The sequence below is a fragment of the Sus scrofa genome, chromosome 1, assembly GCF_000003025.6.
Source record: "Sus scrofa isolate TJ Tabasco breed Duroc chromosome 1, Sscrofa11.1, whole genome shotgun sequence".
In the NCBI taxonomy this organism is placed as follows: Eukaryota; Metazoa; Chordata; class Mammalia; order Artiodactyla; family Suidae; genus Sus; species Sus scrofa.
Window position 1 is genome coordinate 251161523 of NC_010443.5, and position 20771 is coordinate 251182293.

At 44.0% G+C, this 20771-nt stretch overlaps 1 protein-coding gene across 7 annotated transcripts in view; it reads left to right on the top strand.

Moving 5' to 3' along the window:
* AKAP2 (A kinase (PRKA) anchor protein 2) overlaps positions 1–20771 on the top strand; it is a 205587-nt gene that overhangs the window by 176865 nt on the left and 7951 nt on the right. For 4 of the 7 annotated variants that reach the window (XM_021087641.1, XM_021087838.1, XM_021087686.1 and 1 more), the window contains 2 exons: positions 12612–12790; positions 18109–18147. In XM_021087641.1, the coding sequence (XP_020943300.1) occupies positions 12612–12790; positions 18109–18147 (218 nt within the window). 7 annotated transcript variants of the gene reach the window in all.

Here is a 20771-nt window from a genome sequence, read left to right on the forward strand (position 1 = left end):
ATGGTTCCCATCAGAAAGAAGAGGACCTACAAAGGCCCCAAAGGAAAAGAAAAAGAATGTGGCATGTTTGAGGTGCTTAAATAAAGTTGGGGTGGGCTAAAGAAGGAGATTTAAAACAAAACAACAGGGTTGATCTGGAGCCAGACAGCGAAGAGCTGTGTAAATCATGGGGAAAGTTTTAGATTTTAGACTTTGTCTTGTGGTCAGTGGGAGGCCAGCAAGCATGTTCAAAGGGACAGTTATCTCCACACCCCTGAAAGCTGTCCTGCCATGAATTGATGGATTAAAAGTCTTCCCACTTTAATGAGTCCCTTCCTTGGGCTTCTTTTCTATGTGCGCCTAAAGGCCTACCACCCCCTTGACAAACGCTGCGTGTTTTGGGCGAAGCCCTACTCTTGATAATGCGGGCCTTCTCTTAATGGTACTTAGAAGTAGAGGATAAAGGAAGCGCTTCAGCAGGTGCACAAGCTCGACTGCAAGGCTGTAAAATGCCCTCGAGGAGTGAGTTTGGGAGGAAAACCCAAACATTTTACCAAAGTTACAATTTAGACCTTTTCAGAAGGTCTTTTCATAGGAAGGGTGTCAGCAGATGATTCTCTCACCATTGCTTAGGTCTTATTATTAGATATCCTGGTTTCACTTCCAATTTCTAGGCCTGCCAGAGAAACCCAGTTTGTTAGGTGATGCTTAGCTTAGTTTGTTGAAATGGCTTACATTTTCATGCCAGGTGTTGAGTTCATCTACCAAGTCAGACTATTTGCTTAGGGGAACATTATGGAGAGAAAATGTGGATATCGAGTCCCATAACTTAGAGTATCTGTTCAAGTCTTTTACCATATGGTAGTTATATATCTTATAAAAATTAGATTTCCAAGAGGTTTCTTCTGTTGTCAGTTTGAATTGAGATGGCATGCGAAGTGAGTCTCTGGTGGCTCAGTGGAGTAAGGATCCAGTGCTGTCATTGCTGTGGTGCAGATTTGATCCCTGGCCCAGGAATTTCTGCATGCCATGGGCACTGCCCCCTGCCCCAATGGCACATGAAGTGATCATTATGTTACTGTAAAGCTTATTGATTGTGTCTTGTTTTTTTCCCTTTCATTATCTTCCAATACCACAAAAAAAAGTCCTAGAGAGAAAAAAATATTTATGTCAGCACAATATTCACACTGCAGAGCTTGTTGGCTTTACTCCATGCTAAACTAAAGCGGGAGGAGGCCAAATGTCACTTGAGAGGCCCTCACTGTTCCACAGTAGAAGACCTTTTGTGGGTAACTAATGGAAGGATTCTCTCCCAGGCCCAGGTAAGAGAGGGCTCTCCTTCAGTAGTGTACAGTATTTTCCTTTCCTGGTGGCCAGGTACAATTTTTTTTTTTTTAAATCTTTTTAGGGCCACACCTGTGACATATGCAAGTTCCAAAACTAGGGGTTAAATTGAAGCTGTAGCTGCCGGCCTACATCCCAACCACAGCCACATCAGATCCAGGCCGCATCCATGACCTACACCACAGCTCATGGCAACACCAGATCCTTAACCCAATGAGCGAGGCCAGGGATCAAACACGTGTCCTCATGGATGCTAGTCAGGTTCTTAACCCACTGAGCCACAATGAGAACTCTGGTAGGTGTAAATCGTGCAGCTCCTATGGGTCCAGCTAGTTGTGTGATGGTTCTAGAGCCAAATGTGGAATATCCTACAGATGGTTATTTTTCTTTTGGTGTTCCTGAACATTCTCTGGTGACACAAGGCTAGTCCTGGTAGCTGCGACTTACCAAGCCCTTAAAGCTGAGTGCTCTTCTAGTCAGTTCGCACACATTTTCCTCATTTCTCATTTCCTCATTTAATCCTCCCAGTAGCCCCCTAAAATAGAATCCAAATTATCCAAACTCTTGAGACCAGATTATCTTTCTGATTTTAGAAAGGCCGTCAAGTGTATACACAATTATTTAGAAAAGCAATGCAATGCATGTACTATTGCTTAACACACCCAGTGGGATCTGGGACAGAGCATCTGGCATCAAATTCAATTTCTGCTGTGAAACCTAGGAAGGATTAGTTCTGGTAAGCGGGATGATAAAGACCAAGAAGAGCCTCATTCCAGCTCATGTCAGGTTGTGCTGCTACATAAGTTATGGTAAAACTTCGTTTTCAGAGCTTTTCTGAGATTTCGGAATGGTGCCTAAGGGATCCAGATCCTGTATTATTCCCTTTTTAATACCAGACCCCAGAGACATTATTAGGTCATTTTCCCAAGGTCACCCAGCCAGGAAGTGGGAGAGCCAGCTTCAAGCTCAGGCTCATTTGACTTCAAAGTCCATTTTTTTGGGCCACATCCATGGCACATGTCAGTTCCTGGGCCAAGGACCAAACCTACACTATAGCAATGACAACAGCAGATTCTTAACCCACTGAGCCACAATGGGAACTCCAAGAATCCATTTCTTAATTTGCGGAATGAGCCAGGATAAGCATTCACTCTGTGACCTCAACACATTTGGTGGGGTGGGGCCAAAGCTGGCCAAGTTAGTTATCTGGTGGTCATTGAATACCATGAGTATGCTGTGCTGTTCTCTTTTTGCTCTTTAAAGTCATTCCTTTTGCCTTGGACCAGAAACTCCATGTATTTTTATTTATCTGAACCCAGGAAATAAATTCATTTAAAAAAAAATGCATACCATTTGGGAAGAATTGGTGAGAAAAGGTTAGGTTGAAGTAGCATTTGGCATTTTGGGCAAAAGTGTGCAATGAGATCAAGACTTCTCAAAGTTCTTTTTGGACATTCCCTTCAGTGGTTTGGAAAGGGCAGCTGCCTTGGTTAAATCCATCAGCCTCACTCTTGAGACGATATAGACTCTGGTCTCCTTCTGTGACAAGCCCATGGTCATGGCTTCTGGGTCAGAGAACTGTGGAGAAGAACTACACTTCTGGCCATTCCCTTCTCTGACAGGTTCTGCCAGCACTGCTGATTGTGCTGGGCCTTCTGGTAGACCCAGGGTGTCGGCCACACCATGTGGTGGCCTTGTTCCATACCCTTTACTCATGCCTGGCTACTCCATGCTCCACGTTAGGGGAATTGCTTCCAAAACAATCTGACTCAGCCACATGCAAAGAAAGATGCAGTCTTGATCTGAGAACAAAAAGATGAATCAGAGGACCTAATTCTTGAAAGATTCCTCCTCTGTATCTGGAAAGAAATTGAGCTAATCTAAGCCAGGCCTGGGAGCAGGAAGGCCCCTGTGACTACTGGAGTTTAGGGCAGGATATGACAGTTTCTTACTAACCGTGGTGACTTGCCGCGTGCTTCCCTAGGGAGATTGGGATTTCAGATCCATTTCCTCTCTGTGAATAAGCTCCTGACTCCTTCAGGGGTGGAGGGTGGGGGCGGTGGTGGGAAGAGTGTGCAGGACAGGCCATTAGAACACCAGAGAATACATTCATGTTCTATGCAATGGTACTTCCTTTCTCATGACCTTGAACGTAAACATCAAAGCTGTTCCCCCAAAGTGGTATGCATCTTGACATCACAGGTATTCTCAGTCTGTCTTTTATTTTCATTGTTCAAATATAAATTCATACCATTTGTGAAGAAACTGGTCAAGGATTATTATGTGCTGAAACACGACAGTCATTTCTCTGGATTCCCATCTTAAGTTCCAATCCTGATTCGACTCCTCGTTAGCTGTATGACCAGCTTTCTTCACCTCCCTAAACCTCAGTTTCCTCATCAGTAAAATTGGAATAAAACAGTACCAACCTCATCAATAAGTTAGTACCGTCAATGTTTGGTGCACAAAAGGCTTCCAATAAGAGTTATTGTTTTTGAGATTGCAGTTATTGTTATGTTTTAAGACCTAGAAAACCTTAGCAGAGTTACTTATGAGTTATTCTTTGGCAGCTACATACATGACATACATGGCACAACATGCTTTATAAAGTTGCTTTCTAGCCCTAGTTGAGATTTTTTTTATAGTTACTTTCTCAGAATTAAAGTTTCCTCTTACAAAATCTTGAGTTCAAGAATTAGCTTACAATAGTCAGCTGTGATTCTAAAAAACAAAGGCTGTTATGAAGCCTATTGGGTGACAATAAAATTAGAAATGACCATGAAAATGTTTTCTGTCTTTGGGAGGGGTGATCATCTTTGTAGAGTCAAGCCCACCATATTGCTAGAAATGTGTTTAACCCAAAGATCTTGCTGGGGGAATTGCTGCTTACTGTGATTTTCATTCTTATTGTTTAATTAAGTTTTTCTTCTTAAACTATGCTTCTCTTAGAGAAGCAAAACTCTTTCCTTCTCCAGTTTTCATTTCCTAGTTTCATTCAGACGAATGGTCCAATATCAACAATCCATTCAATATCCCTCCTTACCTTAAAGTAATAATTTTTGCAAGTTTCTCAGACCCATTTCACCAGGCAGGATATTTCTCATTTGTGAACTGGGCTTATAATCCAAAGATTCATATCATCGCATTCCCCCACCCCTGGGGCCTTCAAAGGAGGAGATGAAAGGACCAGGGACCAGCTCTTGGTGTGTGGGTCACAGCTGGAACCACACAAGCCCATGGACTCCGGCTCCCACAGGCAGGATATTCCCTTGTACAGGGAGGAAATGGAATTCAAAACGCAAGTCTGAGCTCACTTCTTTCTGGTGATCTGAGAGTCATTTTAGATGTTTGCAAGCTTCCCGCAAGGCTCCCTGAAGAAAGGATATCATTGAAGGAGGCTTGGGCCAAGGCATGTTGTCTGGTGGGCGTCTTTGTTCAGTTTGCTTTTTAGCTAAGAGTGGGTGATGGCTTTTTCTTGTCTTTTGAGAAATGTAGAAACAAAGGATCCTTGATTTTTAAGACGTCAGACGCCATGCATACGGAATATCATAATCACCCAAATCCTAATGTTTGACCAAATAGTTTTCCTAAACTTTGGGAATCCACCCTCTTGGCTTTTTAGAAGTTAGTCCTCTTCCTACAGAATGAGGGTGTGGGCAGCAGCTGGGTACTGAGGACGTGCAGGGAACTCCGTCTTGCTTGGAAAATCTGGAAGTGCAGTCAGGACGTGGCTTCCTCTCTCTGGACCAGAAAGTGGCCTAACTATAATAAACAAAGAGGAAACACAAATTCATGTGTTCTAGTTTTCTCTTCCACTCATGATGGGAGACGGTATTTACTAATTTGGAGTGAAATTCCTCTGCTCCCCAGTCTGTCTTGCAGTGTTACAGCCTATGAGTGTCCCAGAAAAGTGACCAGTGCTTCTCTGAGGCCCCCAGAAGGTGTTGGCTCCATAGCTCCCCTGGGCCTGTCCCATGCTGCCAGTGAGACAGAAAGGCTTGTGGCTCTGCCTAGTCCTTGAAGATTAAAGCCTAACTCTATCTACTTTTCTTAGCATGGCTAGTAATACTAGAAAACATTTTTTTTTTGTTTGTTTTATAATTTAAAATTAATTCGTGGAGTTCCTGAGATCCCACGACAGAATTGGCAGCATCTCTGCAGCACCAGGATGGAGGTTTGATCCTTAGCCCAGCATACTGGGTTAAGGATCCAGCATTGCCACTGCAGCATAGGTTGCAACTGCAGCTCAGGTCTGATCCCTGGCCTGGAAGCTGCACATGCCATGGGGTGGCCAATAAATAAATAAATAAATAAAAGTAATTAAATGGGAGTTCCCATTGTGGTATAGTGGTTAACGAACCCAACTAGGAACCATGAGGTTGCAGGTTCGATCCGTGGCCTCGCTCAATGGGTTAAGGATCTGGCGTTGCTGTGAGCTGTGGTGTAGGTCGCAGACTCAGCTCAGATCCCAAGTTGCTGTGGCTGTGGTATAGGCCAATGACTACAGCTCCGATTAGACCCCTAGCCTGGGAACCTCCATATGCTGTGAGTGTGGCCTTAGAAAAGACAATAAAAAAAAAAATCATAATAATAAATAAATAAGTAAATCCATGCTTATTGCAGAAAAAAAATTGGAAAATAAAGAATAAAGATAAAAGTAAAGGTGACTTGTAATCCTAACCACTATCTGCCTAGTTCTTCTCCTGCATGGACGATAACATTGGGTCTATGTGTGTATTAGTTTCCCATCGTGGCTGTAACAAATCACCACAAATAAAGTGACTTAAAACAACATAAAGGCATTACCTTACAGTTCTCAAGGCCAGAAATCTGAAATGTGTCAGCTATGGACTGAATTGTGTCCCTGTGAAAGTCAATATGTTGTTGAAGGCCTAGGCCCCTAGTGTGATGGTATTTGGAGATGAGGCCTTTGGGAGATAATTAGGGTTAGATGGGGTCATGAGGGTGGGGCACTCATGGCAGGATTAGGGCCCTTATAAGAAAAGGCACCAGAGAGCTCTCTCTCTGTGATGTGTGAGCACCGCTGGAAGGTAGCCCTCTGCATGATAGGAAGAAGGCTTTCACCAGAACCTGACCATGCCAGCACCCTGACTGCACACTTCCAGCCTCCAGAACTGTGAGAAAATAACTTCTGTTGTTTAAGCCACCCAATCTGTGATACTTTGTTAGGAAAGTTCAGACAGACTAGGAGTGTCTTTCTGGACTAAAATCAAGATATTGACAGGGCTGTGTTCCTTCTATAGGCTCTTGGGAAAATACGTTTCCTTCCCTTTTCCAGTTCTAGTGGCTGCCTGCAGGCCTTGGCTGGTAGCCCCTTCCTCCATCTTCAAAGCCAAGAGCATAGATAGCATCTTCTAATCTTTCTCTGTCTCTCTGACCCTCTCTGATCCTCTGTCTCTCTTATGAAGACCCTTACGATTACATCAAACCCAACTGGACAGTCTAGGATAGTCTTCCCATCTCAAAGTCCTTAATTAATTAATTAATGTTTGGGTCTTTTTAGGGCCGCACTCACAGCTTATGGAAGTTCCCAGGTTAATGAGGTCAATTTGGAGCTGCAACTGTTGGCCTACACCACAGTCACAGCAACACTGGATCCAAGCTGTGTCCATGACCTATATCACAGCTTATGGCAGTGCCAGATCCTTAGCCCACTGAGCAAGGCCAGACAGAGACGGAGCCCGAGTCCTCATGGATACTATTCAGGTTCGTTACCAATGAGCCACAACTGGAACTTCCTCAAAGCCCTTAGTTTAATCACATCTGCAAAGCCCTTTGCCATGCAAGGTAACATATTCTCAGGGGGATTAGGGCTTGGACATCTCTGTGGAAGCCATTATTCTGCCCACAAGACCATTCATCCTATCCTGATTAAGTTTTTACCATGTATATACTTTTGTTTTCCTTCACACAGCTACTAAGTAGCAAGCTAGGATTTGAACCTAGGCAGTCCAGCTCTGAAGCCTGCACTATTTCTGCTTTTGTAACCTGTTTTTTTCCTTAATGTATTTTGAATATTTTTCCATGGCCGTAACTGTCACTCTAAATTTGAGAGATTGAAACATGATTTATAATGGCTAAATAATACTCCCATCATCTGAATAAGCCATAACTAATGTAACTATTTTCCTGTAGTCAGATACTTTTGGTGGCTTCCACATATGCAACTATAAATAATCATTAGAACAAATGATGCTGGGTTAATAAATTGCCTCATTTGTAAAACAAACAAACAAGCAATGATGAAATTTCTTGCGCTTAAGCTTTGTGCCCATACTGAATTATTAGCTGAACTTGTGCCCACAAGTTAGTGGTTAGTGGTTAACTGGTATACACTAGAGAATGGTATTTCTCAAAATGTTTTCCTTGGGATATTAATAGGGATTCTATGAAATGAGATTCTTTGGTTAAATAAATTTGAGAAAGGCTGCACATCCATTCCTGGACTAGAAATTCACAATTATATTAGCACTAAAACTTTGAAGAAGTCCTCTGGTAAAGAGATCTCTTTTTATCTCTAAAGCTTTCTTCAGTCAAGAGTTTCTCAGACTTACTCAAGCCATGATTTTCTTACTGTTTGCAGCAATGAAGACTACCTTACAAAGCTAAGGTAATAGGACATGATTTTAGAAACACAGCATTGAAATCAGCCCTGCCAAGTGAGACTGCTTATCCCAAGTCACTTTGAAATACTTAAGTCTCAAATTACTCTAGATGGAATAGTTTAAACACAATCATGTGTGTGAAGTGAACTTGAAAATGTTTTCTACCTTCCACTCTGAATTCCAATCTAGCTCTGTTTTGTTGCTTCCTATGCCAGCTGTATATGCTAGCTCACATTGCACCTACTACCTGCTCTTTAAATGTCAGGTACCAGCCCTTGGCCAAGGCCAACACAGGTCTGCCCTGAAGTCTGCATGACCCTTACTGGTGATGTTTCCCAGGAACACTGACTGGGGTCCTTCAAGAGAGCTGTTTTGTAGTGTTCAGCCCAGGTGGGAAAGTAGAGGGCAGGATGTTTATCATTGAAAACAGAGGCCACTTTCAGCTACCATCAGCTATTCCGTCATTTATCAGGTGAATAGACATATATAAGAATACGTTTTGATGGGCAGGTGGGGATGGAACCTGGGGGTACTGGGGAAGTGCTGGGTGAGAGGCATGCCAAATGCCAGAGATAACCAACACTGTTGGGCGAGTCTAATGGGGTGTGTCCTTGGGGCCAAGGAATTTCAAGGGGGCTTCCAAGGCCATAGACAAGGATGAGACAGACTTCCTAGGCCTGTGCCAAAGATTTCTTGTATCACATTCTTGTCTTTATCCTCAAGGCCCACTATAGTGGTATTGTCTGCAGAGTCTACTACTAGGGAAAAATATAAGAATTTTTTTTCACCATCCTAATCAAGAAGAAAACAGTCGATTAGGCTGCAAACTAGGGATTCTTAGGAAAGTGATGGGTGTGGAACAGTCTTTCTGATGGCTTGTGTGATTCCAGTGCATGTTTGGAATCATATTGGAGGCAGGATGGAGATCACAGGGCCCAGCAGAGAAGCCCAGCCAAGCTGACTTCCCCTGATATCAAGCAGACCAGAAATCTGGGGATGGGACACAGTGTCTCCTTTCTTCAGGCACCTGTGACAGCTTCTCCCCAGGCTCTGATGTAGGCTTGGCTATCTGAAACCTCTTGTTCTCTCCCAGAACTCTCAGTCACATCTTTGGAAGTCTCAGCTCCAGACCAGCTAAGCCAGCCTTTGGTTCCTGTTACTCATGTGACCCCTAGTGGCTATACCTGGTAAAACCTACTCTGAGGATGGGTGTCATTTTGCTGGAATGCTAGGAAATAAGCAGGAAATGTCTTTAATGGTTAATGGCTGACGGCTTCCTTATAGTAACTTTTCACTCTCCTTATAATTCTTTTTCAGCACACACCGAATCATATAATTTAGCAGCAAGCAACACAAGTTGGGTTCCAGATTTAACTCATGTAATTGGGACTGATGTTAGCATCTGAGCCTCCACGGTCTAAACTGTTCAGAGGTGTCAGGACATACACCCTGACTACATCATAGGGTTGTTGTAAGGATGAAATGACCTGAAGCCTATCATTGAAATGCCATATAAAAGGGTTGGTTTTTACTTGAAAGCCATTGTATCTGTGGTTCTATAGACCAAAATTGTTTTCTTTCTTATGCTTTGGTGAAGACATTGAAGCTCTTTCCTCAGATTCTGTATTGGGAATTCTGTCCCAGTCCACAAGCATTTAATAAGTGGGTGCTCTGTATAGTTCACAAAGGACTTTAAACAGCCATGGTTCACTCTACAGCCACGAACTCCTGCCTTGTGTCAAATACCACAGATGGTGCTGGGATCCACAGTGACCAGGACAGACAAGGTCCTGCTCTAATGGAATTTATATTCAAATGAGATAAGGGGGTTCAGGGCCGATTGAAATGGTTCCTATCTTCAGATGACTTTACAGCTTAATCTCAAAGGAAAGCTTAACCAGAAACAAATATGATACAATATGTGAAAAAAGGCTTTCACAGAAGTATAAACAAAGTATTATAGGCAGGGGTCCCACTGTGGTATGTATGAAATGGTGAAGTCAGAGGCAATGGATATAGAATATGCTTTCTAGAAGTTTGATGGCAGGTGGAAGATGATCTGAACCCTCAGTTGGAAAGTGATCATTTCCAATTTGGTATTTATTTCTAGTTTTAGGAGAGTTGCAGATTTCTTATGCAGAATTTCCTATGAAATTGCTCATTTTTACTCTATGGACATATCACTCTTTGAGGTTCCAAAAACACAGTAACTAGGCTTCGTGGATGCTTGCCATTCTAATTATTATTACCTTTGTAAATATTAACTTAGTTCTTGTGCCAACTGTATGAGGTAGGTACATCTTATCAACATACCAGTGTTACAAATGAGGAAACTTTAGATAGAGAAACTTTAAAAAGGAGTTCCCATCATGGCTCAGTGGTTAGTGAACCCGACTAGCATCCATGAGGACGCGGGTTCGATCCCTGGCCTCGTTCAGTGGGTTAAGGATCCGGCATTGCTGTGAGCTGCGGTGTAAGTTGCAGACATGGCTTGGATCTGACCTTGCTGTGGCTGTAGCTAGCATAGGCTGGTGGCTACAGCTCTGACTGGACCCCTAGCCTGGGAACCTCCACATGCCATGGTTGTGGCCCTAAAAAGACAAAAAATAAAATAAAGTAAAAACTTAAAAAAAAATAATTACTTGCCCAAGGGTATTTGGCTGCTAAGCAATGGACTCAAACCCAAGACAGTTTGTCTCTAGAGCTTGGTGCTCACCACTGTGCCGTCTTTTCTCAAGGCTTCATTTTAAAAGTCCATCAGAATTTTCAGAGGATGCATGCTAAGTATTCAAGGTAATATTGCCTGAGGTCTGGGATTGCTTTAAATATTTCAGTGTGGAAATGTGGGAGGAAGACAGGCAGGGTAAATGGAACAGGGGTGGTGAAATCTCGATAAATGTTTAATGTAGTTGGTTGATCTAGAGGTGTCATGATAGCTTTCCTTAATTTCCATAATAAAAAATAGAAACCATCTGGGAGAATTTGAAGTCCTTAAAATATTTATAACCTTACTATGAATATCAGAAGACTTTTTATCAGTGATCTGGGTAACTGAGGTCAAAGCAATGAGTTTCACTAAGTCACTAACTTAGTGGTGGCTCTGTAGATGGAATGCCCTCTGTGTTAAAACCACTTCCCACCCCATTGCCAAATGTGCCAGCCACATACTTTTTTTTTCCCTTTAAATCAATAAAAGGTTGATCTTCTTGCCAAATGTATTTGATAGAAGAGCAAAATGTTTGAGGTAGAATGGGCTTCTAAGACAATGTCTCCCCAGATTCTCAGTTTCTAGGTAGGGAATTTGACGCTTGGAGTATGTAAGTTATCAGCCCAAGGTTGAAGTGCATGATTGCCTACAGCCAACCTCATGGCTGGTTCATGGAAGAGTAAAAGTTAAAACGTGGGCTTCTTCAACTCCGGGGGGAGCCTCCCAAATCCCATCCAAGGAGCTATAGTAAAGGCCTATAGCCACTTACACAGAGACATGGAGCCCAGGTTTCCCTTGGGCTTCTGGCTGCATCAGGCAGCTTGGGGAGTAAGATGAAGAAAGATGAGCTAGCTGCCTTCATCTTGGGTCTGGAGGGGGTCAAGTGGGTCTTTAACCTCCCTTGGTGGCTTCCAAACGTTTGTGCTTGAATGGCTCCCATGTATTTTGTGTGCATTTTCTCTATATTCCTTGTTCGCAGACCCTAGCTGTGTCTCCCGCATGGAGCATAGTTGGAAAAAATCATGACTGTTACACCTGAAGGTGCTTTTCAGAGGTGCATCGGGGCCTCTGGCAATAACACTCACTCCTTTGTGGGCCACGAGGCAAGGCCAGGCATTTCCTAGGAGGGACGGGTGCAGGTGAACTTAGTGACCGTGCCTGGCGTCACCACCCCACTGTGACCGTGGACCGGATCCCCTCCTCCTGAGAATTCCTCAGGAAATTCAAAAGCTAAAGCCTCGCCTTTCCCAACTCTGCTGTACCCTTTTCTACAACATTGAAGCTGTTGTTGTTGGCATTTGTTTCCTTCAGATCTGGGATCTCAGACCCTAATGCTCTCAGGACCGTGGCAGGTAAGGTCAAGAATGAATGAACACTGGGACGATCAGGCTGTCTGTCCATTTCCCACTCGTGCTGTCCCCACAAAAAACCCAGGTTGGCTATCTGACCATTGGTGACCTCTGCTAGAGAAGAAAGTGCCCAGGAAGGAAACCAGGAGACTTGGGTACCGTCGCTGGCTCCTGGTGACCCAGCACAGCCTTCCCTTGGCAGAACCTCAGTTTTCCACATCTGTAAGAAAAGGGTCTTTAAGGTTTGAAGGCACCACCACCTCTGACAGTCTCATTCTCTCATCTGTGACAGAATCCATGTCCCCAAAACAACCAGAGCCAGTGTCTGTCTGTCTGTCTGTCTCTCTGTCTGACGTATATTGGCAAAGGTCCTGACAGCCCCCCTTTGGTCTAACTGACTTTAAAACCGGTTTCCTTGAGGTCTGTGTTGGATGGATTTGTGACATTATCCTTACGCGCTCTGATCCCTGGAATAAAATGACTTGCACTTAACCGTTGTTCTGCTACCGCTCCCTATGTCAGAGGTTGCTTTTTTGCCAGTTTTCTTTCCGAAAGCAGTCGTGAGCAGACAAGCTTAGAAAGGGTGTTCTCTTCGTGTTGTTTCAGGGAAAATAGAGAAAGTCAAACCTCCTCCATCCCCCACACCTGAAGGTCCCAGCTTGCAGCCTGACTTAGCCCCCGAAGAGGCTGCCGGAACGCAGCGGCCCAAGAATCTGATGCAGACCCTCATGGAAGACTATGAGACACACAAATCTAAAAGGCGCGAGAGAATGGATGATAGTAGTGTAAGTTTCTCCTCCTTTCCTTTTTCACGTGTCCAAGGGTGAACGTCGGCATGGAGGACGGTACTCCGGTTCAGGCACGGGTGTGTGTGTGTGTCTGTCTGTCTGTCTGTCTGTCTGTCTGGCCAGCATCATGGTTCCAGCATCGCGTGTCAAACCTGTGGTTTAACACAGCTGGAGTTGAGTTGACGGTTTGGCCTTGTTTCTCAAAGACGCCGATCAGGCAAAGAGTGGATCTTTGTGCTGCCAAGGTCTAGTTTGAGCTCACTGGCTTGGTGCGTGCATGAGATGTGGGGTATGTAGAGAGATTCCAGGCAGGGGCCACAGGGGAAGAAAGACCTAAGCTCCCTGAAATCACCTGCAGGCACCAGGGAGCCGACGTCCAGCGTTGCTGACCTGCTCTGTAAAGGTTTTATTGCGCTAGAGAACTATGACCATGCTGCTTCTTCAGCGTCTGCTCTGGGCAATCAGAAATGTTACATACACAGTGCTTGGAAGACTGAAGTAGGTTTTGGGCTGATACCGAGCCCGAGTGTACAGTTGGGCAGGAAAGAGCCTTTTAAAATGACAGTTAAAAACCGCATAGCTACCCTGCTACCCTCAATAGGCTACGTGATCTTTGCACGTGACATTCCTATCGACCATGAAGGAAGTCATCTGCTCTGTGGTTTGTTTCTTAAGAGCCGTTGTTCCCCACAGCCTGCACAGCCAGGAGACGGGGGGTCAGCCTCAGGGGTTTGTGCCAACCTCCCCGGGGCCTGCTGGTCCCCGTCTCTTAGCATTTATTGAGGTATCCACTGCCTTACCTCAGTGAGACAAATAACTTGGGTTGGTTGAGGTTACTTCCCAGCTGAGCCTGGACAGTCCTGGTTTATGCCTGTTGTCCTGGTACAATTATTAATGGTATCTTCTTTCCCCTCTTAAGAGTGCCCCAGTTTGAATGATGAATTATTTGGTCACCTTGAACATGACGGGGCTCACAGTAGGAATTTTGTGCTGATTCACTGGCTTTCATATCCTGGTTGGCCAAGGTAAAGGATTTCTGGAGTTGTCTCCAGACAGGGAACATTGCTTTCAAAAAATTTAGCAGTCAAGAAAGAAAGCAGACACACCCATAGCAGCCTGATAACCTCCTTGGTGTCTCTTAGCCTCTCCCTTGGGTTTATACCTAAACTGCTTGGAACCCTGGTCCAGCTCCTCTATTGGGTTGGAACCTTTCTGGGCTGTTCCCTGTGTTGTACAGCAGGATGGGCCTGGCCCTGGATGACAACTGCAAACCTTTCCATTGCAGGAGCTTCTTCTCCAAGCCCGTAGGACCTTGTGTGCTCATGAAGTCACTGTAGCTGGCCCTTCTTTGCAGCTCTGCTTAAAATAGGGAGTTTACCTTTTTTTCCCCGCTGGTGATTCCACACCATCCATCAGCAGCTTCGGTGGAAGTTAGCCATGATGTGTGAATGGGAAAGAACCAGTGGAGCCACTTTGCATGTGACCCAGCCTAGTGTTTTTGAGGCACACTCTGTGTCTCTCATACACACCTTTGGTGTTCAAGTGCAGGCGTTAGGGGAAAAATACCAAACACAGAAGTGAAGAGTGCACTCTTATTCATTTCATAGGCGGAGGCTGACAAACTCTGACGTTCAGGCAGCCACCTGATGAAAGCCAACTAGGCTGGGCTTCTCCTCTGCATAAAGGAAGCTGCTTGGAGTCAACCCTTTCCACATACAGATTGCCCTTCACTTACACAGTGAAGTGACTGCCTCCTGTCTCTGTTTTTCTCAAGTAAATCAACATTTCGGATAAGAAGGAAACCTACAAACTCATCAAGCTATTAATATCCCCAGACCTCAAATTCAAGGCCAAGTCTTTTGTACTGTCTGTTGACATTACAAGAGAACAAAGTTTGTTGCTGTTGAAAATTCTTTAGAATAGAACAAACTCTACCCAACCTGCTACAGTCCTCTTTTGAGAGGCCCACATCTAGAAAACAACACACCAAAAACCCACCAAAATCATGATCATCAGTGAGATTTGATTTCAGAGCCACCTGTTAGTCTTTTCAATTAGATTTTTGTCCTTTTGATTCAAGGGACCTCTCTGTTGTGTCACCATCAATCACTGGGGAGTATGTTGACACTTACCTGTAGGAATGTACAAGCTTTCATCTCTTTTCCTAGTTGGGGCCATGACCCCTTCTTTAATTGTCTCTTCCTGGCCCAGAAGCTGGTAGTTGTGTTCTCCTGACTCCATCCACCTATACTGTCTTCAGGGCAAGCTGTGGCTTCTTAGATCCTCCACCTTCTATGACCCTCACTTAACTCCTTATGGGTCCAGTATCACCTGGCACATCCACCTGCCAATATCCAATCCACAAAGTCACTTGGCGGTGTTTATGAGCCCCTCCCACATGATCAGGACCCAACCAGGCATTCACCCATAGGAAGTAGCAAGCTCTTTCGGAATTGAGTGGAAAGCCACCTTCTTTGGAGAGGCAAACATTAAAACAAAATAGGGTAGTTGGGAGGTATGCCCGGTGATGCTCAGGGTACAGTGATATTAATGAGCATGAAGGACAGAAGAAAGAGAAAGAGAGAATGCAAACGAAGCTGTGCTTACAGTTTCTATGAGTAACTTTTGCTAACCGATCTGAGAAAAAAACTCATCCTCATCATCAAAATGGGTATAGCATCCTTCCATCCTGGTCTCTGGAGTCCAGCCCCCAGTTAGGAGCTTTACATTTTCCTATTTCATTAAAAAAAATTACATGCAGGACAGGAGGGAGGCCCCTGGCTCAGGGAACCTTTGCCAGGGGTGGGGTGGGAGCAGCTGTGCAGGATTGAATGGTCTTTTCTGTGTTCTTGAGCTGGCATCTCTCCTGCTGTAAGCAAAGTGAGGTCTCAGAGAAAGACAGAAAATGGGACATTAAATCATACATCTTTATGAACAGCTGCCCAGGAGTCACTGTATCAATGAGGTTAAGTCATCTGTGGATGTTTTGCTTCATTTTGTAGTTGGCAACAAAGCCAATGACAAGGAACCAGAAAAAGTCCCTTTTCTGAGAAAGTTACCCACAAACGGCCATCCTTGTTCCCAGCTCAGACTGTGAGCAAGATGTCCCTTCAATAGCGACAGTCTTCATCTGCCTGGGCTGGTGTCTTGTTCTGTGTGGCACAGTCATGGATGGGTGTCTCTGTGCTTGAGGTTCAGCCAGGCTCCACTTATTAATGGAGCTAATTTAGGGTAGGAGGATTGTTAACCCTACCCCATCCCCTTACCCTGGGCTGTTTACCAACCTGTACAGGGCCTGTGTGAGAATTAGCAAAACCTCTTTCCAAAACCCTGTGAGGTTGTGGTCCTGAACCAGCTACAAGGTTGGTGAGGGGGATGGGGTGGGGGAGGGCACCGAACTTTGATCCCCCCAGCCTGAGACTTTTGTGCAGTGCACAAACTGCCCACCCAGAGGCAACCGTCCTGCTCTTTGTGTGGCTTTCTCTTATCCAGAAATGTTATCTTATGTGGAAATGTCCCCTTATCTGGGCCTGATGCCATCTCTGGTCAGTCATGCCATGCCCCACGGACTGACTAATTATAGTTTCCCATAGGGTTTCTTGGTGCCTTGGTATTTACACAATACCTTTTCTGGCTTTTTTTCCCCCCACCTGACCTGAGCCTCAGAAGACAATGGGTTCTTGAGTCAGTGATGCTCTTGAACTTGTTGGTGAATTTGCTTTCCCTTTCTTAATTGAAGGGATGCAGGGCTGAGTCCAAAGTGTAGCCTCCTTGGCATTCAGCCCATCTTCCCTCCTAGCAGAGAATCTACTCTTGGTAGGTTTTTTCCATGTTCTTTCTTTCTCTCTTTTGCCCCCAAAATAACTATAGAGAGGGCTTTCAGCCTTCCTTGCCTGTCTTGGAATAAGAGAAAGCTTCTTTGAGTCTCCTGGTTAAGTCAAAGCTGGAGGCTAGCAGTCACTGCTTTTCCTAGAATTCCTGGCACACATTTCCTTTCAGACCAGGACACCATCCGGGAATTGTGGCCAGACTCTCACTGGGTGTGTGGAGGAAGCCTGCCTGCCTCCAGTGCCCCCACACTGCAGGGAAGCTCAGCCACCATCAGCAACGCTTTGTGCCTCCCGGCCTTTCTTGGGTTCTCACTTACATCCCGGGGAGGTGCAAAGGAGAGAAGTGCTCCAAATTTACCAGCTCCCAGTCAGCCTGATCATTATAGAACTACAATTTTTAAGTGCAACATTTCAGAAACAGTCTGTAGTTTCACAGACATATGATCCCACCCCCCCATCCAGGCTATGGTCACTATGCCAAAAACCAATCAGTGTCTCTACTGTCCTGTGCAGTGTAAATGCAAGGTCATGACCACAATTCTGGAAGGGGCTGTCCAAAGCTGGTCTTTCTAACTCATTACCCACAGCCAGGACATTATTTTCCTGAGCTTCTCTCACATGACTTTTAGTTTCCTGTAGGAACTTAAGGATCATTTTAGTTCCTACATAACCACCCCCTCTCAGAAACCTATCCAGGACCCACAAGGTAGTGATGGGGAGGCTGCTTGGTCTCCCTAGGCAGTACCACCCTTAGATCAGCTTCAGAGAATCTGCCTCCACAAACCTTGCATTCAGACCAATCCCTGTCTGTGGTTAGGATCCTCTTTTATGCAACAACAGACTCCAAGACTATCAGAGAAACCCACAGAAAGAAGAAAGGCTGTTAAAACAAAAATAAAAACAAAATAAAAAAACCCAGAATGTGCCTATGGAACATTCTCCAGAATTGACCATATACTAGGACACAAAACAAACCTTAACAAATTTAAGAGTATAGAAATTATCTCAAGCATCTTTTCTGACCACAATAACATGAAACTAGAAACCAACCACAGAAAAAAGACAAATGAGAAAAAAAAAGAAGAGGAAAAGTTGTTTGGCTACAGATGGCTAGAGATTCTTGTGAATCCAAAATGGCTGTTAAGGATCTTGTTGATGGACAGCTGGTTGTATACAGCCTGAAGGAGAAGAGTCTTGTTAATTCAAAGCACAGAACATGGAAGCAACAAATCTTGAATTAACAAAGTATGGCTTATCTGATATTTGTATTAAGGAATAATAGAGTTTCTACTTGCTGCAAAAGATACAGACTTTTAAATAAACTAATATCAGATGAAGCAAGTCTTGGCGTGGGTATGTCCTGGTCTCCTGATGTCACTTCCCCTCCTGTCTGCCACCCCTGGTGTGGTGCTGGTTCCCAGCTGGGGGGTGTTCTGTAAGTGTGTCTCTGCCATGTACTAACCCTGGTTTTTCCCTCTCTGCCAGTACACCTCTAAGTTACTGTCTTGCAAGGTGACTTCCGAGGTACTTTTCCACTTGTTTGTCTTGGTCTTCCTGCATGCCTGAGCCAGGTGCATGCTATTGTGGTTTGCCATTTCCTGACGGGTTTTTCTCCCTGACTTTTCTGAATGGGGTGATTGTCTTGAAATGTTGGAGGCCATACATCAGTGATACACGTGGCTGTGCTTTGCTGTGCTCTGTGCTGGGTTGGAGAAGACCTTGTCCTGCTCGTGGATCTGGAAGATGTTTGGACTAGAGGGCACAACCAATGGGCTGTTTGGCTTTTTGTTTGTTCAGACACTGACAGCAAATCTTTTCTGGTCTGATTAGAAAACAATACAGTTTAAAAGGGCTGAGCTGATCAGTCCTTTCTTTACCTTAATATAAATATAGAGAGCTCTATGCCATCACTTTAGGATAAGTTTTTTAACTGTGAACCAACCAGTCTGCCATCTTTTTGTTTTGTTTTGTTTTGTTTTTGTCTTTTTGCCTTTTCTAGGGCCGCTCCCACGGCATATGGAGGTTCCCAGGCTAGGGGTCTAATCAGAGCTGTAGCCGCCGGCCTACACCAGAGCCACAGCAACGCGGGATCTGAGCCGTGTCTGCAACCTACACCACAGCTCATGGCAATGCCTGATTCTTAACCCACTGAGCAAGGCCAGGGATCAAGCCTGCAACCTCACGGTTCCTGGTTGGATTCGTTAACCACTGCGCCACGAGGGGAACTCCTCCTCCCTGCCATCTTTAAACTTGTATTTTTGTTTTGGAAGCTTTGTTAAGCATTGCATTTCCCCCAAAGCCTCCTCCTTTCCCCTACAACTTCCTTTCACACAGATTTCACAAACCTATGCTACGAAAAAGCACAATATTCTTATTTTTCCCATTCTTTCCACCTGTATATTTACTCATTTATATATATTCTATGAGAAAGCATAAAGGTTTTTATGTTTTTATTTCCTTAGCTTTGTATTATTTTTATTTTAAAAGCGTTACTGCAAATATACCGAATTGTAGACAATCATTTATTTGTTCATCTGTTTAACAATCTATGGAGGATCTACTACACATCAGGCATTTTTCTGGGTCCAGAGAATACAGCAGTCAACAGAACAATGTCTCTGATGTCATGAAGCTGGCATTCCAATGTGCCAATAATATAACAGTAAAATAGTAAAGCCTATCTAGCTGGCTCTGTTCATTTTTTTCCCCCTTTTTTGGCTGCCCCACAGCATATGGAGTTCCTGGGCCAAAGATCAGATCCAAGCTGCAATTGTGACCTATGCTGCAGCTAAGGCAATGCCAGATCCTTTAATCCATTTTGCTGGGCCAGGGATGGAACCTGGGTCCTATCACTCTGGAGACCCTGCCAGTTCCATTGTGCCACAGAAGGAACTCCTCTTTGTTCATTCTCATCATTTTATAATATTTGCTTAATATTTTAAAAAGAAGTTTAAAACTGCAAATACCACTCAAGCCCTCTTGTTACTTCTCCCAGCTCCCATTTCTTTCTCTCTCTCTTGAGAAGTAACTCTTCTGGAGTTTGGTGTTGATTGTTTCCATGCATGTTTTTATCCTTATACTACATGTGTCTATATGCATAAATGATATCTTATGGTTTTGCATGTTTTAGAACTTTCTATAAATAGATCATATTGTAGTATCCTGTATTCTTTATTCTGTCTGCATTGTTTTTGGATATGTCCATGTTGATACTTACGGCTCTAGCTCACTCATTATAACTGCTGTATAGTATTCCATTGAATGAATATATATATATATATTTATTCATCCTTCTAGTGATGGAAATGTAGGTTGTATCTCTTCTTTGCCATTACAAACAATGATTCAGTGAATGTTATTGTACATAGCTCTTTGTGTGCCCCATGGAAGAAAGTCTCTGAATATATTCAGGAGTAAAAATATTGGTTCCAGGGCTTATACAACCTCACCTTCGTTACCTATTGCGAACTATTCTTCACATTGGCTGTGCTAACTTATAGCACAATGTATGTTTTACCTCTCCATCTTTAGCAATATAATTATATTTAACTGTAGGTGTGAACTGAAGATTTTCAGTGGTTTTCTTTCACAAAGTGTAAACTGAATATTGAAAGTATCATTCTATGGACTTTCCTCAGTGTCTTGTTGTTCTCATTTAAGGAAAGGAAGTTTAAGAATTAGGCCCTAGGAGTTCCCATCATGGCTCAGTGGTGATGAACTGGGCTAGTATCCATGAGGACGCGAGTTCGATCCCTGGCCTCGCTCAGTGGATTAAGGATCTGGCATTGCCAGGAGCTATGGTGTAGGTTGAAGATGCAGCTTAGATCCCACATTGCTGTGGCTGTGGCGTAGGCTGGCAGCTGCAGCTCTGATTTGACCCCTGGCCTGGGAATTTCCATGTGCTGTGGCTGCAGCTCTAAAGAAGACAAAAAAAGAAAAAGAATTAGGCCCTAAGCCCACATCCCCTTTGAATTAATGGAAGATTGATGAAAATCTGGTCAAATACATCCAAGGAAGGCAAGAACGGGCCCTGTCTGTCTTCAGTTGCAGAGATGGGGATAAAATATGGATATAAATATTATTTAGCATATCTGGCATTTGTTTCACATCCGCCAAATAAAATCATCTAGGTTGATTGCTACTCCAAG